The sequence below is a fragment of the Phasianus colchicus genome, chromosome 1 (assembly GCF_987193195.1).
Source record: "Phasianus colchicus chromosome 1, bPhaCol1.hap1.1, whole genome shotgun sequence".
NCBI lineage: Eukaryota > Metazoa > Chordata > Aves > Galliformes > Phasianidae > Phasianus > Phasianus colchicus.
This window is the reverse complement of record NC_143436.1, coordinates 31,861,606-31,881,669: the sequence shown is the minus strand read 5'-3', so window position 1 is coordinate 31,881,669 and position 20,064 is coordinate 31,861,606. Positions and strand designations below refer to the sequence as shown.

General features: G+C 39.8%; 1 protein-coding gene across 1 annotated transcript; it reads left to right on the top strand.

Annotated features, from left to right (window-relative positions):
• The first annotated feature begins 456 nt into the window (after window positions 1-456).
• Window positions 457-19,387, top strand: SLC38A4 (solute carrier family 38 member 4). Its single transcript, XM_031589618.2, has 16 exons — window positions 457-571; window positions 4,211-4,437; window positions 5,051-5,141; window positions 5,893-6,008; window positions 9,085-9,158; window positions 9,283-9,375; window positions 10,441-10,522; window positions 10,619-10,701; window positions 10,813-10,871; window positions 11,255-11,533; window positions 11,654-11,733; window positions 12,843-12,943; window positions 13,896-14,020; window positions 16,316-16,460; window positions 17,083-17,180; window positions 18,662-19,387. Exons 2-16 carry the CDS (start codon window positions 4,295-4,297, stop codon window positions 18,761-18,763), a joined length of 1,671 nt encoding a protein of 556 aa, XP_031445478.1. The 5' UTR covers window positions 457-571; window positions 4,211-4,294; the 3' UTR covers window positions 18,764-19,387.
• The last annotated feature ends 677 nt before the right edge of the window (window positions 19,388-20,064 follow it).

The window sequence follows — 20,064 nt, the reverse complement described above, 5'->3', positions numbered from 1 at the left end:
TGGGAAACTAAGGCACAGGTCAGGCACCTGGCTGCAGTCACACACTTCCGACCCAGCCCTGCTGTGCACACCTCAACATGTGTCTCTGCACCACAGAGATAAGAGCCATGTGGGAGCCCTGAATTACTTCGTCCAGATACCATTTTGAAGGCTTATCACTATTGTGCTACTGCAAGTTTAATGCACGCTGGTCACTCAAAACTCAAGATTATCAAATGAAAGCACGATCAAGCTTGGGTGAAGCATTCTGCAGATACACGTTTTGTAACAGCGCTAAGCTCTGAGAGCAAATAGCTCTGGAAGGGAGATGTTTGCCCTCAGTGTGCTCCAATAAACTGATTCACTTTTTTTTTTTTTAACCACTTTTTTTTAAAAAAAAGCTGACGCAAGTTTGTCAAAGGGAGTTGTTGGGGTGTAGCTGCTGTTGATTGGCTCATCTGATACACTCCCATTTGTCTTTAAATCACTGTCCAACTGCTCTGGATTGCACACAAGCAAACTTTTCAACACAGGTGCAAATCCTAAAAGATAGAACCCGCTTAGCAAGCAAGAGAACCAGCTCAGCTCGCAGGTAAACCTAAAACATTTTTCTCTATAATGTATGATCAATTCATTTTAGACACCATCCACACCTTCCAAAATTACAAATGAGAAATGCAGTCAATTAATCTGTAAATTTAAGTGCAAGATGAAAAATGGGCTCCTTAAGATTTACTGACATGGTGATTTATGTTGGCAAGTATTTGTGGTATTTCTTCCAAAATGAAATATAGCCTTTCTTTTTTTTTTTTTTCTTTTTTTTTTTTCTTTTTTTTTTTTTTTGCACAGAAGAACAAAATGTAAACAACTACAGAAGTAGCAGGAGGTGTCTAAAATTGACCAGACAATTAATAAATGCTTGCTTTCCTTTGGAGCCCTTGCCTAACTTCAAGGCTCTTGATTTACTTGGCTAAAATTCCAGAAAATAAATGAATTTGTGGAAGCAGACTTTGCATTTTAATTGTTTATTTCACAGTGATAACACATTTCATTTTGAAATAGCTGTGCAGACAATAATATTGCAAGCTCGCTGTCAGGAAGACGAGGAATCTGGCAAAGTCTGCTAACTCAGATACCATGGTGGAACTTACAAATCTTGCTTCTGCAAAACCTGCGAAAATGTTATTAGTTATATCTGTGACCTGGCATTATTTGTGATCAATAACCATTCTCTAAATGTTCTCACTGCAGATCAGATGGAAATCAGTAAGACTGTGATATCAGATGCCAAATAAATCCACTGATTTCTGTGTCCGTTCTGAAAACCAGTATTTAATAAGCAACAAATAACAGTACTCAGTACTTGAACAGTAAAATAGTTGTATAGGAATTTTAATAACTTTCCTCTAATAGTGGGCAGATCACTTTTGCAACCAGTATTTCCATTTTAATGCCATACTTATTTCTGTTCATCAGAATGACACAGGAAAGAATAAAGCCAAGTTTAAGGAATACTGTAGAGCTGATGCACTTCTTTTTTGCAGGAAAGCCTAAAGGGAAAATGTATCAATTTTAAGTGGAAGAAAAAGCAGTGGAGAGATTTTCGGTTTCTTGTGAACTTAGAGAATTGCTGTGGAAGGAGGAGGAATCTGGGTAGATTTTGATGAGTTTAGATTCTTCCAATGTGTTTTACGTGCCAAATTCAGAATTACAAAGTAGAAAGCATTAAATCTCAGAGGAGTTGAAGCAGATGACCTTTGATTTACGTCAAGATCACCTCATGTGATGAGTTATATTCTGGCAGGATGCAAGACCACTGGCCTTGGTGGCCATGCCCTGATATGCGGCCCTGTGCCTGGCCCTGGCCATCACCCAGGGGCAGCAATCACCTGTCTACCAGTCTACAGGGGTTCAGATGCAGCCACGATTTTCTTCTCAACATAGCCAACTAGTATGTGCCCCTGCTCCTAAATAACATCTCACAGGTACAGAAGCAACCCAGGAGTTGTGTTGTCATGCAGAGGGGTGGCAATGGTCCCCTTTGTTTTGCTTGTCCTCAATAGATCTAACACTGCCATCTGAGGACTTGTGGCTCCACTGGAAAATTCCTGCTTTATGCAGTAATTCCACAGCCTCTTGTGATGACGCCCATAAGTCAGATTATTCACTTGTGTAAATGTTTGACAGGACAATGTCCAAACGATTCTTATTCTGTAACGTGTATTTCTAGTCAATTTTTTTCCCTCTTCCAAACTGTTTACTGTGCTGTAAAGAATTTCCTCCTCAGTCTAACCTCTGTGTAACTCAACTCTTCACAACTTTTTTTTGCTTACTTCTCTCGTGTCCAACTCTTTGAAGATGTGTATGCTTTGGACTGCCACATCTGGAAAAGACATTTCTCCGACGAACAGCAGGCAGTGCACACAGCAGAGATTTGGCCCTATATCAGAATAGGGCTAAGTGCAAGCAGACGTGCCTGTTTGGTTTTTAGACATTAAACTCAAAATAAGCATCAGGAAGTGGAACAACTCTCTTCCTTGAACAGGACAGCATCTGTATTTGAAGGTTTTGTGAATGAAGCTGCAGTTGGGAGGGCTCTGGTTTTTTAATTTTTTTTATTCTCGCGGCGTTATTCATACCCCGACTGGGCAGAATCCCCAGGTTGCAGGAATGTGAGCCTGCCAGCTGCACTGCCTGCTGCTCACATCCGTGCTCGCACTCCCCGGGTGGCAGCAGAAAGGAGTAAACAGAGCTGCGATCTCTGGTAGGAAACCTCCTAATGCACTCTGATATTGCTTTTCCTTTTCGGTTGTCTGGTCTGGGTGGACGGTTTTAGTAAGAAGTAAGGAGGCTGACTTTATTTTCTGGACCAGGGTCAGTTTTAGCCTCCAGGACTGGTATTTAAAGTTTACATTTGCATTTTAAGCCTATGCACTCTAACATTCTGCCACTACAGATACATTTGCAGATGCTTTTAAAGACAGCATGTTATAGTGAAGGTCTGGTCATCAAGAGAGAATATACATTCAAAAATGCAAAACCAGGAGAAATTGCAGATTTAGTGCAACAAAGGATCAAACGTGGAAATTATTAGTAGCACTGTTTTCCGATATTGTTGTTATGCAGTGTTAGCATTTCTTTTTATGAGAAAGGAAATGGCTCCAGTCAGTGTGCTCACCTGCGAGGCAGAGGCGAAGGGCCGGGAGGGTGCAGAGCTGGCACGGGTGGGACAGGGACTGCAGTGCTGCTCAATCTGTGGTGCTTGCTCCCTCCTTGTCCTGCTTTGTTGTCTCCTGGGCTAAGAAATGGAGAAGTGACATGCCTCAAGGAGTATCTTTATGAAGAGAAAAGTGTTATAAAACTAGAAGGTTTCTTCCAAAATAGTTTGCTCCTGAATGTGGGAATAAGCAGATGAATATAAATGTGTGTTTGCAGACTGTAACAAGAGACTGCTGAAACACTGCAGGTGAAGTTCTTTTTGTAACTTTGGTTTGCACAGCTTCCCTTGACCCATACAGAAATTAGCCCACAGAATATATAGAAATCCACAAAGAGATCTGAGCATTTATTCATACCATTTTTTAAAAGCAGAATTTTTTCTGATAAGAGTAAAATCATAAGACTTTTATCTGTGTAATAATCCTGTGTGAGCCAGAGCTCCGGCTGCGGGATGGGTGAGGGCTGGACACAGAAGAGCAGAAACCACTGTATGAGAACTGCACCTGCTAATTATCAAAATAGTGATAATGCAGAGATGCTCATATTTACAGATAGAATCCAGGGAAGGGGACGAATCATCAAGGCATTTAAACCTGTGACTATGTTCATCTTACAACAAATGATTCAAAACACCGAGAATTTCTCTTGAATGTGTACATTTGGAAGCAGTGTTGGCAAAACCCTGATGTACTCTTCACTTCTAACAGTGAGCTCTTCTGCATCACCATGCTCTGGCAGTACAAAATCAGCAATTCCAGTAACTACTTTCACCTGGATTAGTAATTATGCCAGATGCGTCTATTGGCCACTACATTCTCCACCATTTCAAGGGAGACAGAAGGGCCGAGTGCCAGCATATAAAGGAACATTGTGCTTGCCCAGAATTTTCCCAGTCTGCAACAGTCTCCTTTCCTAATGCTATTTACAAAGAACAAACACAAGCCCAACGATTCACAGTCGTTTATCTAATTTGAGGAAAACTCTAATGAGTCCTGTTGTGTGTTGTTTGCAGAACAGAGTGTTCTGGCAGCTCCCCATGGTAGGGAGGACCCACGGGCAGGCACCGCAGTCCTGTTTACCTTGAAGAAGAGACCGTATGTTGGAAAGCACTGACCACTCCATGGATCTCATGGAGCAGCAAAAAGTCAACATTGAACTGGAAGAGCAGAGCAACAGCGGGGAAAGCCTGGAAGACAACTACACAGAGCTGATTGACTCTGAAAAGGCTGCAATTAGGAGGTAAGCATTTAAGTGGAAGACTCATCTGTTCTGGCTAAAAAGCAGTAATCAATAAACAAGCTTCACTAATGGCATCTGGAACTTAAAACATTTCCTAGGTAATATGCTTAAATTAGTGTGATTGCTTAGATAGTGTTTCCCCTGAGCCCCAGCCTTCCTGCTCTGCTCTACAGTGTCCAGCACGGCAGGGGCAGCCCAGGGCACCCAATGCGACCACCACCGGGAGTGACCTTTGCAGGCTCCCCACCCCAATCCTGGCAGCTCCCACCCACACAAATCAATGTGAAAACTGATACCCATGTAGAGCAGTGCAAGCCAAGCACGCTCCTCACATGCTCTAGCCATCTGGGACAGGGGCAGCTCTGGCCAGGGCAGGGGATAGAGGGCAGCAGTTTCCACTGGGAGATGCTCAGGCACCTACAGCAGGGACCCATCGTGCTGCCAGCCTCTGTGCAGCCTCAAGAAGCAGCCATCAGCCTCCAACTCCCCGCTCGATTAACCCATTTCCAGCAAGACAGCCGCAGGGCACTTTCCTCCCCTAATGACAAAAGGCATGTACATAATGTGTGTCGTGGGCCTTATCTGATGTTTTCTTATTTTTCTTTGTGTTTAGCCCATTTGCTAGTGACGATGCAGAAAGTCAGAAGTTCTTAACAAATGGATATCTGGATAAAAAGAAATTGGAAGACTATAATGAAGAATATGTAAGTTGTATTAATTTTTAAGTGTAATTACAATTAAATCCCATTAAGCTGAAATCAAAAGTTTCAGTAAATAAAGTTACTCTGCATCTTGATCAGCATAATCTTGGCTTTAGAACAGTAAGCAAACATTTTCTAAGTTAGTGCAGCAAACTCTTTCTATTGTCTTGCAACTAGAACTATGTCTTTCAAAGCAATGAGAAAAACTTTCTCAGATCACACTCAGTACAGCACTCATGGCATCCCACCCAAGATATCCAGCCCAGAGTGAATCTACATACCTATTTCTGACAGGAGTTCTGGTTCCCAGATACTTTGTTTCTTCCATTTAAGGCAGAGCAGAGACCTGCTTGTTTCCAAAATTCATGTAAATGAATCTACACCCAGTTGCATTGTGCTAAAGAAGGGATGCTCCTGATCAGATCCACACAGATACCCTTCCCTTTCAACCCCTGCTGCCTCCTCTGGCACATTTTTAGCTCTATAGAGAAAGCAGTATATCTGACTTTGAGAAAAATAATCCAATTGTTAAGCCAATAACTGGAAAAACTACCTGATAGCAACATGTATTTTTGTTGAGGTTGGTCAACACACGGCCCGCTGTGGCTCCGTTACCACAGCAGTTTGTTGGCTTCAAAAGGCTCCACCTCTAAGGATCGAGAGCAATGAAGGAAAAACCAGTAGTTAGAACAGTTAACTTATTGCACCCAGTAAAATGCAAGCTAATAGTCATCTCTGTTCTTGCTTCCTACAGCACCGGGGCAGAACTTCCTTTGGCATGTCCTCCTTCAACCTCAGCAACGCCATTATGGGCAGCGGTATCCTAGGGCTGTCCTATGCCATGGCCAACACAGGAATCATCCTTTTTGTGTAAGTACATAGAAATAAAATGAATAGAATATTAGCAGTAATTTAGAGCTGATTTCTTTCTGTGGTTAGAAAGGTAAGTTAAGCTTAAGAGTCATGTTTTGTTAGCTGAAATGTTTTATAAGAGCTTCTGTAATGAAAATATTTTAGCTGCACCACAAGGAACCATCTACAGCTGACAAACCTTTTTTTTTTTTTTTTCCCCTCCCTCTGTTTTATGTCAGGAACACAACTGACAATGGATGCTGTGTAGTCAAAAAAAAAAAAAAATAGGAGAGGGGGGGGAGTGGGGAAGAGGAGGGGAAGGGAAGAAGGGAAGAACAGCATACTTGTCCTAAAATAACAATACCTCTCTCACTGGTTCATTATGGGAAGTTCACAGGAGCAATAAATCACATGAGAAGTTTTACACCATCCTGACTATCTAATCACTATGTAGAAATGGGAGAATAGTATTTGATATAGGTCAGAAATGGCAATAGGCTTTGATTGCAAAGGCATGCACAGATTGATTCAGATTTGATGTTGCTTCTCCAGTCTATTTGTACTCAGTGTGCACAGATGACAGCAGAGGAATGTGGCTGAGATATTCTATCTATACAAAATGAGATTTGATAGACAGTAACAGATAGTCATATGAAGTTTTTTAATTTATGGATAATCCTATCAAATGAGGGAGACTGTACAAAAAGTTAGTGGGGTTTGTTTTGTTTATTAATAAATGTATTTAATCTTAACTCTGGCCTTAATTTTAATCCTCCATTAGGTTAGAACACAGTATGATGGTACCATATGACATCAGGTCATCATTTTACATTACTGAACTCTAGGAAGCCTTTAAATCAGGCTGCATGGCTATCTCTATATGGCTTTTTTCTTCTCAGTGTTTTTTTTAACTAGAACAGCAGCAACATTTGAAATGCTACACATAGCTCCCAGTTGCTAAGAAACATCTCCTGTTTTGCCAGCCAAATCTGTAACTGAACATTATCTGTAGATGCAACTGCTGCCACACTCCTGGATAAGTGTTTCCCAACACCTGTATTCAAATGGTTAAATATAGTTTTTGCAGATACAAAAATGGAACTTAGTTCTATAACTGAGTACATTAGAATCTGGAAAATGTAGGATTCTTTTTTCCCAGCTTTCTCTGAGCACTTGTGCTAACCAGTACTGTCATAAATTATCACTGCAAAGAAAATTATGATATATCAAGACTTGAGGGGAAAAAATTACCCTTGCAGCATTTTTGTTCTTCAGGATCCCTTCATCCAAAGGATTGGCTGAAAAAAAGTCTGAAGTGAGCCTAATGGCATTAGCTGTACTGTCAGTGCTAAAGCAGAATGCAAGCCTGCAGTTATGCTAGAGCAATCCTATGGAATCATATAACAAAAACAAAGGATGTCTCCACCCCACAGTTCATTTTCTTTTCTGTCCTACTTCCATACTTTGTGCATTAGAACATTCTTCCTTCTGGCAGAGGAAGGAGTTTTATTTAAAACTGAAGAACTGTGTGAGGATATAGTTACCCCTGTGGCATGTATATGCTTGCTGGAAGTTGCTCTGTTTTCATGGATCATGACATTAGTAGCACAGAAAAATTTCATCTACTAAATGGAAGCTGCTGTACATTAATTCTAATTTAGACTATGCTGGCAGCAGTTAATTTACAGTTCTCACACTGCCCAAATACTCTTCTACTGGAAGATTTTCCTACAGAGTGAAGTTGACAGAAGGGCTTCTAAAACTCAGAATCTCCTCAGGAGCTGCCGTTGCACCTTCCTCTCCCACAGAGGAGGTTTGCACAGGCATAGAGCACACACCAGAGTGTCTCTTCTGCTGCCTGGCAGGGTTTAGAAAGTGTGGCCAGGATGACTTTAGTTTACTGTAACTGCACTCCATATGCCAGGACTCAGAGGTCATGTCTTTGTATAGAGGCTGCATGGTGTCATCAAGAAAGATGACATTTTGGAAAGATGCACTGTAAACTCAGACATGAGCTCCCCTTAGTGTACAGCATGAGCTCACTGCATGTGAGAAGTCTACTCACTCAAAGTCTGTATTGTTGTCTGTCTCTCTTAGAGAAAGCAACTTGGTCTGGTGACCACCACCTGACTACTGAACAAATGTCTCTTGGGCTATAATTCATTTACAAAGAATTGGCTGTTGGTGTCTCCCATTTCTATATGAAGCTTTGTGTTTGGAGGAATGGAACTCTATTCAGCCATTGAATAAGGCATATCGGTAGAGTTGGTATTTCCTAGCTCTGTCATGTTATCATCACATCTCCTTCCAATGCTTATGCAGGCTGACAGCAAGATGGTTTGGTAGTAAGATATGTTGCCCACAATGTTATGCACTGAAAATGTCATGCAATACATTTTTCACCAGCGTTTTGCAAGAGGATGGTATCTGAAATCACAAAAGATGCAAATGTGTGGAAGGAACATGGCAGTAATCAGAATTAATGAAGGCAGGCACCAGTACCTTTAAGCAGACTGAGTTAGAGAATTCTGCAAGTGCTGCAAAAGCATATCTTCCACTGTCATACCACACTTTAGCATTATGTAAGATTCCTTATATAGTTGTACTTTGCAAAGTGTGCATCTGAAGTTAATATCTACAGTTGCTCAGTAAAATAGGAGAAGTCTAGGCAGAAACTGGCAGTGAATTTGTCACAGTCACAGTTCAGGCTTCGTGGATTTTTTTTTTTTATAAATCTGTGTAAGGAGAGATAAAATATGGGGCCACTGAACAGATGAGTCCAAAGACCTGAGATCTGTTTATTTTTGTTGAGTCTTACTAAAACATGGCATTCTGCTTCTGTGGAATAAATTGGCACCTGTCTGGACTTAAGCAAACATTGAGAGGCTTTTGAAGTGTCTAAGGTGGAACTTCAGCCACGAGTAACCTACAGCTAACCCATATCTATGCATTTTGTACCGTGAGTCCTGGTACTAGACACGCTCTTGCTAGAAATGTTTACACATTGGACTTCAGAACAAGCAAGTATCCATTCAAATTAACTGAATATCTCTGATGTGCTGCACGAGATTCTGATTTTTGTTTTGCCTTACAGAGTTCTGCTGCTCAGCGTAGCAGTGCTGTCACTCTACTCGGTCCACCTCTTACTGAAGACATCAAAAGAAGGAGGTATGAAGATCAAAAATCCCTATTGCATGCACATTTTTTTATCTTGGAATGCAATTTGTCACATGCATTCTCTGTATTTGTCCATGGCTCTTATTTATTTTGGTGTTTTGGGTGTTTTTTTTAGGTTCATTAATATATGAAAAACTGGGAGAAAAGGCATTTGGATGGCCTGGGAAGTGTAGTGTTTTCATTTCAGTTACAATGCAGAATATTGGAGGTAAGGGTAAAAAGATTTTAGAATAGTTTTCTAACTTCCAGTGCTTTTCTAGAAAACTACTTTCTTCTCTCTGGCTAAATGACATTGTAGATGACCAGTATACGACACACGTTATTAACAAAGGAATGCAAGAGGAAATCTTGCCTTGCTTCAGATGACACAGTGGTGTCTGCTAAAAGCTTGTTGCACAAGATATCTGCACGAACAATGCAGGTACTTCTGCAATGACTAAAATGGCTTGGCCATTCATTGACTGTGGCACAGGCTAGGCATCTGCCTGAAGTTAGAAGAGATGAATCTCACCTAAAAGGAGAAGCATATAGTTCCGACTTCTACTTTTCTACCTAGACACAGCTGGTTCATATCTATCTATTGCAATAGCTTTTTTGATTGTGTTCATGAAATATCCTATTCCAGGTCTTCCTCTTATTCTCCAAATATGTATGCTTTGGTGATTGAGAGGAATACCTCTTTCCTCTAGACCAGTGGTTTTCAATTTGTCCAGGTTGATCCAGTGAGTTTCAAAGAACTCTCTGTGGCCAGTGTAAGATAAAATGTGTGCTGTCTGCCAATATATTTAAATGAGATATGGAAGTCTATTCTTCTGCCAATGATCTTGAAAACTAGCTTTTTAGATATGTGCAGTAGAGTATTTGGAGAAAGAAATTAGAAATAGAAGGGACAAGATGGACAAAGAGATTTAGAGAAAGTGACAACCAAATTTTCTACAAAAAGTGGGCGGGCAGTGTCCATTGGAAAAGCAACATTTAGAAAAGAAAAACAAAAGGAAAATTTACAGGTGTAAATTTCATAACAGTGATTTGAATATGTTGTTAAATTAGTAGTAGCTATTGTAATCTAAGACTAAATGCTAGGTGTCATTCAGGATATGTTCATAGGAGAAAAATATCTCTTTAAATAACATTTCTTTATTTGCATTGTGATTTGAATAAAATTCTTTCTGTATTTTAGCAAAATCTGATTTATCAAACCTGTATGTTTTTCATGTAGCATCAATGCTTTTTAAAACAAATTATTTTCTGAAAGTGTTTGCTTGATTTTCAGCAATGTCAAGCTACCTCTTTATCATTAAATATGAACTTCCTGAAGTGATCAGAGCATTTATGAAGCTCGAGGAGAATTCTGGGTAGGTACCTTTGCCTAACCTGAACCTGAGACAAAAAAATCTTTTTATATATCATGTCAATGATAATGATTGTTATCTTTTATTTCCCCTCTTTAGAGAATGGTACCTAAATGGGAACTACCTTGTCATACTTGTAACAGTTGTGATTATTCTTCCCCTTTCTCTTCTAAAAACATTAGGTAAGGTTAATGTCCCACTTAACCTCTTTTCCTATTTCTGTTAGGACTGTGAATTTATATGTAGCTGAATAATATATACATATACTTTTTTTTTTTTTTTTTGCTTCATAGGTTATCTTGGTTATACGAGTGGTTTTTCGCTGACGTGTATGGTTTTCTTTGTCAGTGTGGTAGGTAATTGTTCAGGACTTGCCTCTAAGCAAATATAGAGCCTGTGAACTGCACAACATTAATAAATCCCTTACCATCACAATTTAATAGGGATGTTAGAATAGTACCTGCAAAACAAACCAAGTGCTGAATAAAACCAGAATTAAAAAGATCAAACTAAAAAGCAGCACTTAAAAGAATAAAACAAAGCAGAGCAACAGCAGAACCAGAATAAAAGCAGTTATTTGCTGGAGAAGCAGAAGTGATAGCATTTGGTTTCATGCTCCCTCTCTTTCCCTTCTCCTTTCTCTGTGCCTGTTTTTGTTCCTGTTGGTTTATCATGGCTGTAAATTTAGTCTCATACAGGAGTACTTTACTGATGACATTGTCTACTGTATTGTAGGTCATCTTCAAGAAATTTCAAGTGCCTTGTCCTCTCCCCATCATGGATCATGGGGTTGGAAACTGGACAGCCACCAACATCACACTGCCAATGCACCTGGTCATGTTACCAAATGAGTCTCTCAGTTCTGGTGTGAATTTCATGATGGACAACACAGTTGGGCACGTGACAGGCCTTGAGGAGCCAAGAGATACTTTCCTCAAAAGTGGTGTAGAATACGAAGCACACAGCGACAGCAGTGACACATGTCAGCCCAAATACTTTGTGTTCAACTCACGGGTAAGGGAGATTGTGTAGAATTTGTCTTTTGCCATTTGTGCCACAGCTAAACTGCTGCCTGCCAAAAGTCAGAGGCTTATAGCAGTGACCATTCTTACTAATGGGAGCTTTATTTTACAGACTGCCTATGCAATACCCATCCTGGCATTTGCATTCGTATGCCACCCTGAGGTGCTACCAATATACAGTGAACTGAAAGAGTAAGGTTCTTGAATTTTGTCCCGTACTTCCAGTTAACAATAGCAGAGATCACTTTCTTCCTGTTCTGCCTTGATTGCGGGTGTATAGTCACCTACCTGATATGATTTATTTTGCACCATAATAAACAGATATCAGCTTTGCTTTCACCTAAGAGTCAAAGAACTGACAAAGAACTGCTGTTCATAGAGCTGCATTAATATGTACTAAGGAAAGGATGAGTTTGGACAGTCCTTTGAATGACGTGAAATATGATGGGGAATTTGGCTGCAAAACAGACAGCGCTGAAACCAAGAATTCTGGTCTCTAAAAATATCTTAATGAGTTCTTCGTCAGAGTCAGCTGTCGCTTACTCTTAAAGTTCCCTGGGATGCCATTGGTTTGAGTGTCTTACATAGACTCTTAACTTATCCCATTTTGATTTTGTCAAAATCAGACACATTTGCTTAAACTAGCACGGAGCTGGTAGTTGGGAAAAGCTAAGAAAATCTAAGTTGTTGAGCAACAAGAATTACATTACAGGAGTTTGTGTTGCAAACTCAAGGAGGCCAAGCCCCATTACCTCCTATTTTAGCATACTTAACCTCAGAATTAAAAATTATCAGATGATATGGAATTTGTTTCCAGGTTCTATAAGCTGAAGATTTCCTTATAAAGAAATATTTAACCAAGGGTTCTGTGAAGAAAGGAGTTGATAAAAGAGATACTTGAACCTGCAGAACAGTGCTACATAGATAAAAAGGAATATTCATACAGAGCTGCCTGAAAACTCTTGTCTCATTGTTACCAGCCATATAGTTTTAGCTATTCCATTTTTTATTTAAAATGCACCATTTGAAAGTTATAGTATAGAAATAATGATATTTAAAAAAAAAATTGTTTACATGTTATCACCCAGTAAGCAGTAGAAACGAAGCTTCATTTCATTCTTTTGGTGCTGTTCAGTGCAGAACTATTGTCACAAAGCTTCAAGAGCTTTGGATAATGCACAGAGCTGCTATGACCTTTCTAGTCAATGAGGGAATGCCAGTAGAGGTCCCTCAGAGTACTTCTTGTGCAAGTAGAGGCTTTATAAGAATAGCACTGTTACTCTTTTTCTCTCCTACGCCAGTCGTTCCCGAAAGCGGATGCAGAATGTCTCAAACATCTCCATCACTGGCATGCTCATCATGTATCTTCTGGCTGGTCTCTTTGGATATCTTACCTTCTATGGTAGGTTGAAGGCCTGTTCTCTGCAGAATTTTCTCTCTTGTTTCGAAACAGACAGGATGAATCAATCACATAAAGACAGAAGTGTTCATGTGTTTTCTGTGGGCCTTAATTCAAGCACTAGTATTATTCAAAAATAATATACTGTATGTAACCTCCTGCATAAACAGTGAGACTTATCCAGTTCTCAGGCCACACAGTCCTCACCCTTCAGGGCCTTAGATGGTCCAGTTGTGCATCTCATAGCTTTGTGAGCTCAGACAGCAAATTGCTGTAAAAACTTGGCTCTTGGAAGAAGCCAAGAGTGAAACATTAAAAATACTCTGATGCTTGATAGTTTTACATGACACTGTTAGCTGCTATTCACCCTGGCTCTGATGCTGATAATTTAGCCTCACCTGTGCTGAAAAACAGGAGCAAACCATTCTAGCATAAAGAGTATACAGATGAACTGGACTAAGCGGTAGGTAAACAGAGTAGCTCCTATATTAGCACACTGGTTTATGTAAACAGCACATCTTTTTACCTCATTAGTTCCTTTGTTACAGCAAAGAAGTAAATGACACAGTTCAACTATACTGCTGTGGCAAAAGGGCTGGGAGGTTTGGGTGGAGGTTCAGGGATCTTCCCAGTTCAATCACTCATTTTTTGTCTTGTGTCAGAGAAATTTTTTTGCCTCAGGTTACACATCCACGCAATGACTTTGCGAAAGACATTTGAGAAGCTGAAGTAGAAAGCATCACCTCATAGATGTGCTTATACTCATCATCTCTGAATGATGGACTTGTATCAGTCATGCCGGGAAAATTCCTCTTTGGTGCCCAGCCCATAACATGGATCTGATGGCAGCAGCTGGGCCAGAGCTAATCTTGTCTGGCTGCAAAATAAAGACCTCTCTTTTGCGTGTGTAGATACCATTTAAGGGACTTAGATCCCTTCTGTTTCCTTTTTGCAGGAGAAGTTGAAGATGAGCTACTTCACACATACACCAGGGTGTATACTTTTGATGCTCTCCTTCTGTCCGTGCGCCTCGCAGTGCTGGTGGCTGTCACCCTGACTGTGCCCCTTGTCCTCTTCCCTGTAAGTAAAAGAGCTGCTGAAGATGAAATCAGGGCTGGCCTGTAGACACTAACTTCATGTGCTTAGCAGAAGCAGGCTTTAACATTAAAGAAAAGCAAGTCTGGGTTTTGTTTCGAGGAGCAAGTTGTTTCATATGCAGCTTGCCCACAGCAACCACATTAGGCAGCTAGGGTTGCAGACTTTGAAAGACTGAAATAAATCAGTCCTTATAAATAAACCAGAAATAAATCAGGAACAACTGCCCTGGCTCCCTCTGGCTCTTTCTGCGCTATATTTAACAGTACAAGCACTGAAGACTGGAGATATACTCAAACCGCCTACAAGATTTCCTAATACGTACCTACTACAGCATCCAAACTCAACAGAATGCATGCAGTTTACACCATGACTGTCCCTTGTGCCTTCCCAATGCAGCCAGACAGAAAACATTGTTGGCCACAAGTTTTGGGGGCTCGTGTGCTGTTCTGTGGAGCAGGCCTCAGTCCAGCGCCATGTGCAGGTGGGCTCCATTGGCCTGTACTGTGGCTGCTGCTATCTGACAAGAGCAGCAGCCCTGGAGTTTTGCTTTTCTATTGTCCTGGATGCAAACACCAGTTCTGTGTAAGTATTGTTTCCAGGCTCACTGACAAATGCTTCAGAGCAGTGATCATCATTCAAGGTTGCCTGCCAAAAAATATGTTTTGAGGTGAACCAATCACTTTGAGGGCTTTATCCTGCTCAGAATACTGTGATGGTCTGCCCTAAATGTTGTGTTTTAACCAATGACTCAGTGCTTGAATTTTTCTTAACTAGCTCAGCACTCTTCATGGGAAAACAGAGCACTGCAAAAGCCTCTATCTGTCAGAAAAAGCATTTTGCATTTTTAGCTTTTTGCATAATTATTTTTATGTTTGAATAATGTGCAAAGGCTTAGCAGTTACACACCGCAGAGTTAATTGCCCTAAAAAAAAAAAAAAAAATACAGAGGAAATACAATTTTCTTTAAAGCCTGCATATCAAACAACTTTGTTGCACATCAAGTCAGTCTGTTCAGCATCACTGATAAATCAATTACTCCAGTCAAGCAGCATAGTTATACAGCAGTTTTTCTAGGAACTACTACATTTTTTATGAACTACTACATTTTCATAAAGTGGTCAGAATTTATTCTTTAAAAAATAATAATAAAAAGAAAGAAATCACTGCATTTCCATCTTTAAAAAGTCTATTTACCATTATTCAATGTGAAATTTCAGTCTCATGACTTCACTTCAGTGGCAGCATGACAGCAGTAATAATGCACAGGATACTGACAAGTGTACAGGAATGCAGGCAGTGCTTCTTCAGAGTGGTAAAGGTGTTTTACACCAACTCAGGGACCAGATGAAAGTTTTGCTTCCTACCTTCTTCATAATGTTTGTTCATGTCAGCCTGAAAAACACAGCATACAAAATGAATGCTGTATTTTCATACGATGGGCTTTGAGTCTGACAGAACTCCATACTATTACTGAACAGCCAAACTCATCCAGAAGCAGAAGTGAGCCTTGAGCTTTTTCCAGTTTCAACTTCTACCTTTCAAACCTTCTAAGCTTATCACAGCACTTCACAGTAACACTATCTAACTGCCACCAGAGGGATTTGCAGCTGACCTTTCTCCTACTTTCCATTTTCCCTGATGAAAAAGCAAAGAAAAACCCAACTCCATTGTGTGAGAAAGTGAAGCAAAAAAAGGATCTTTTGCAACAGCTTTTTTATCTATAATTTGATATATTTTCTTTTCCATGTGGTAAGAGATGCTTTTATTTTGATATATATATTTGTATGTTTAATGAAAGTAAAACAAAGTTTTCTTTCTTTTACAAAAGTAAATTGCAGATCTCCTGTGAGATTTTCAGGAGGATCAGGTTCAGGAATACAGCAACTCAATTCAGATTTCACCTGTGTACGTTTTGCCTGCTGATTAGTATTCACAGTGGGGGGATCTCTGGGCTAGTTTGGTTGTGGTTGTTTTTTGGTTTTTTTTTTGCTGATGCCACATGTTTCAGTTGAGCAGATTTCATCTCCCCGATTTTACACCCTATTTACTCATCTTTCTCCTACACAGCAAATATTTGAGTTTCTGCATGAAACTGTGAGCCCAGTTCTCAAAACCTACGCCAGAGTGAGATTACATTAAGGGAGCTGAAGACTGAAAACAAAATTCTTTGGTCAGAATTTCTCACAGCAAAAGTAACCAGTGTATGTCATTTAAAAAGTGAGAAGCAAAGATAAAATAATTGCTGTTTTACTTTCCTGGATTATTTTTGTCTTCCAGATTCGTTCATCTATCAGTGCATTACTGTTTCCCAAAAGGCCATTCAGCTGGATACGGCACCTTCTGATTGCAACAGTAATTCTTGCTTTTAATAACATGCTTGTGATTTTTGTCCCAACTATTAAAGACATATTTGGATTTATCGGTAGGTTTCATAAATACTTTTTGTTTACTGTGTTTATACTTTCTACAACATTTACATTTGTGGACTATATGATAGTCTCCATGTGGATCTTACAGTGGAATAACATAAACACCAATTTGATTTTATATAGGATAAGTTAAAAAGTCAATGTGAAGTCCCCATGGTGTATTGGCTGCAACTCTGCCCATGTCAGAGGAGTTGGAACTGGATGATCTTAAAATCCTCTCAACCCAAGCCTTTCTATGATTCAGTGCCCTTTTGTCCCCACTTCAACAACTCACATGCAGACATGTACCTGCAGACAGACAACTAATGTCTCTTTAGCCCTGTGCACTCAAGTGCCACACTTGAGGATGGGTCTCAGCAGACAAGAATAACTGTACCCCAAAGGAAGTTGCCCAAATCAGTCCCCATAAAACCCACAAAAATTATTCCTTAAACAGAAACCCAACTCTTCTGCAGGAGGCTCTCAAGCCCCCTGAAGTTGAAGCCATGCAAGTTGAAGGTCATGCATGACCACAGGAGAATTCTGCACAAATATTCCCCATCTCTTTTCACCTTGTCGGTGCACCATGCTGGCAGTGTCACGCAACATGGTACTCAACTTTGGTCTCTCTTCTAGGTGCCTCTTCTGCCACCATGCTGATCTTTATCCTCCCCTCTGCATTCTACCTGCGGCTTGTTAAGAAGGAGCCCATGAGGTCTCCCCAGAAGATAGGGGTAAGGATGCTGGCAGCAATTTTTGAGGAAGGATGATGGGAGGGTGTGTGCTTTCCACCGGCCCCAAATACAAGGGCTTTTACTTGCGGTGTCTGAAACCTGATCATAAATGGTAAGGGCTCATCAGAACGCAGATTGGACAGTGTGATTCACTATAGCATGGAGACCTAGGCTGTGCAAGTGAAATTGTTTAAAGCTCTACTGCAGCTGCTAAATTAACAACAGTAAGTGTTTAGGTTAAAGTGTCTCTTACGACACTAGAAAAATGAATTTATTTAATTGGATCTAAACTGTAGTTAACATCTTCACCTATATAATTGATACCTAAATTGTGCATAAGACGCTGTTGGTCCATGCTAGAAGGCTATCTATGGGTTAATAGGAAGATGTAAGGTCTAGATTAAGGAGGTTGTACTGCAGAGATAATGAAGTGATACAAATATGAGAGCTCTCCATTGGGATAGATTCATACACTGACAGGAGATACACATGCAGATCTATCATTTATGTGCAGCATGTGTTTATACATCATGCTGGACTACTGCAGCAGCATCTTGTATCCATGTATTAATGCACACATTAGTAGTCACCTGAAATTTAAGAGTATCACTGAGGATATGTCCTTTGAACAATTAATCAAAATATATGGATGAAATATTTATTCAGGCACATAAAGTAAGTAGACATACATAAGTACAGCTTTATATATCTTTAAAAAAAAAAAAAAAAGTAAATGGAAATGGAAGAAGATGGAAGAAGTTCAATTTGTACATGATGTGTGTGCAAGTGTGAAAGACTGTTACCATAAAATGATTTCTGAAGATAATTTTTGGAACAGTTGTTGTTAGGGAGATAGACTATGCATATTTTTCCATGGCTCTTTGTTCATTCTTCATGATTCTATGCTAGGCATATCTAGAATTTCACACTCTGCACAAAGATCACGCACAATATTTGTCTTTGTGTTATGAGGTAGCTTATTGTTGAGTGTGGACAGATTCTGAAAGCCAAAGCCCCACTGAAGCAAAGGGGGAATGTAAGCACCTAGATCACTTGACTATATGCAGAAATGCTGTCAGAGAAGAAAGATGGGCTTATCTTTTGGCTAATAAAGATGTAAAGGATTAACTCTGAAACTGTTCTTGATATTGGAAACAATGAATATGCACTGAAAATTGGTCAATTTTTAAAGGAAAAGAAGCTGTTCTTCAGTTATAATTTGTATTATTATTTATATAAACAAAGTTGGGTTGGTTTTTTTTAGATTTAGTCTTGTAAAGCTTGGCTCCTTTGGACTGAAATTTTACATAGAATTAACTTTGATTCACATAGCCCTGTATGGTTTTACTTAGATTCATTCACAGAGAATGGCCCCAATTCAGGACCTTGGCATTATAGAAATGTGATTACCTTGGAAAAGTCTAAACTACAGTCTGCTCAGTCATTTTCTTCATTAATACAATTTTATTTTTCAATTACAGGCTCTAATTTTTCTTATAGTTGGCATAATCTTCATGATTGTGAGTATGACTCTCATTGTAATGGACTGGATTTACAATCCCCCAAGTTCCCGACATCACTAACCTGTGGAAAGAACCAAGTGCTTTTCATACCATAATGTTTGGATTGTGTGCTCTAAAGGACACCAACATGGCACAGTTATTCCTAGCTAGTAACTGCAATATGTTGAAGACAGTTTCTGGGTAGGACACTAGAACCCAGTGGAGTCTATGTCACTAAGGACGGTTATTTATGCATTAGGAACCCGAGCTTAACACTTCTTGCCAGGTTGAATAAAATATGTGATGTGGGTGCTTTCTATTTTCAAAACAAATATAAGAATAACTGTGTACGTAGTCCTTAACAGTCGTTTGGTCCCACCCTTTTTGACCTCTCCCATTATATTCATAACACAGTTCCTAGAGCACTGGAAAGGTAGTGGCCAGAAAACCAGCTAGTGCCTTGTTTTGCACATGAAGCACATAGGAGCGGCTGCCCAGCTCCTAGAGAAAATGTATGATTTCTGTAGGGGATCAGAGCAACTTCTCCCCATGGACTGGTCTATCAGAAAGGTGACAGCTTTGGCAAGCCAGTGGACAAAGCCGAGCATCAGATACGTTGCCCATATTTGTCACCCTCGACACATGATGGCTGTTGTATGGAATAAAGCTCTCTTGCACAGGAGCCCCTGTGCTGTGACTGAAGAACATCTGACCATTCATGTTTTGTTGTTAAAGATGTCTCTGCTGGAAACATTAGGCACTTCTGGGGTGGGTTTTTTGGTTTTTCTTAGCTTTTTTAATTCTTGTCTGAGCTTGCATCACTGAACAAGTACCATCCTCCATAGAAGCTTGTCTTCCATTCTCTCGGGAATTTAAGGAGACCACACAGTGTGGCTGAGCACCCTATGCAGTATTGTTCAGCACTTGTCTGTTTGATAAATGTTCAGTGCAGGAAACTGTAATTTGCTATATATATAAATATATGTATTTATGTACATAATCCTTTGTTTTCTTCTAGTTATAAAAATATTACCCTCCGGTACATGATTTCTGATTTATTTTTTTAATTTTATTTTATATGTCACTGTTTTCACAGCCACACACTAAGTATTGTTTTGAAGAAAATATTTTGGATTACTGGGTTTGTTAAAGGCTCGTTTTATTCAGTAGCATTTGAAATATACTTGCCACAAACCCTGGCCGTTACCTGTGTAAAAACAAATTCAGACATTTACTACTTATGTTACAATAAATGACAATAAAGTTGTTTTCCTCTTGAGAATTTTTAATACGTGCATCAAAGTTCTGCATTACCACTATAAACCAAGAACTTGGCTAACTTGCTCTGTGGCTTTATTTCAGCTCAGCTATGCATATGCCAG

Excerpts from the sequence above, each read along its gene's own strand:
- SLC38A4 (XM_031589618.2), top strand. The coding sequence starts at position 4,295 with ATGTTGGAAAGCACTGACCACTCCATGGATCTCATGGAGCAGCAAAAA. Across the intron at positions 4,438-5,050 it reads GAAAAGGCTGCAATTAGGAG|CCCATTTGCTAGTGACGATG; the intron begins GTAAGCATTTAA and ends CTTTGTGTTTAG. Across the intron at positions 12,944-13,895 it reads TGGATATCTTACCTTCTATG|GAGAAGTTGAAGATGAGCTA; the intron begins GTAGGTTGAAGG and ends TCCTTTTTGCAG.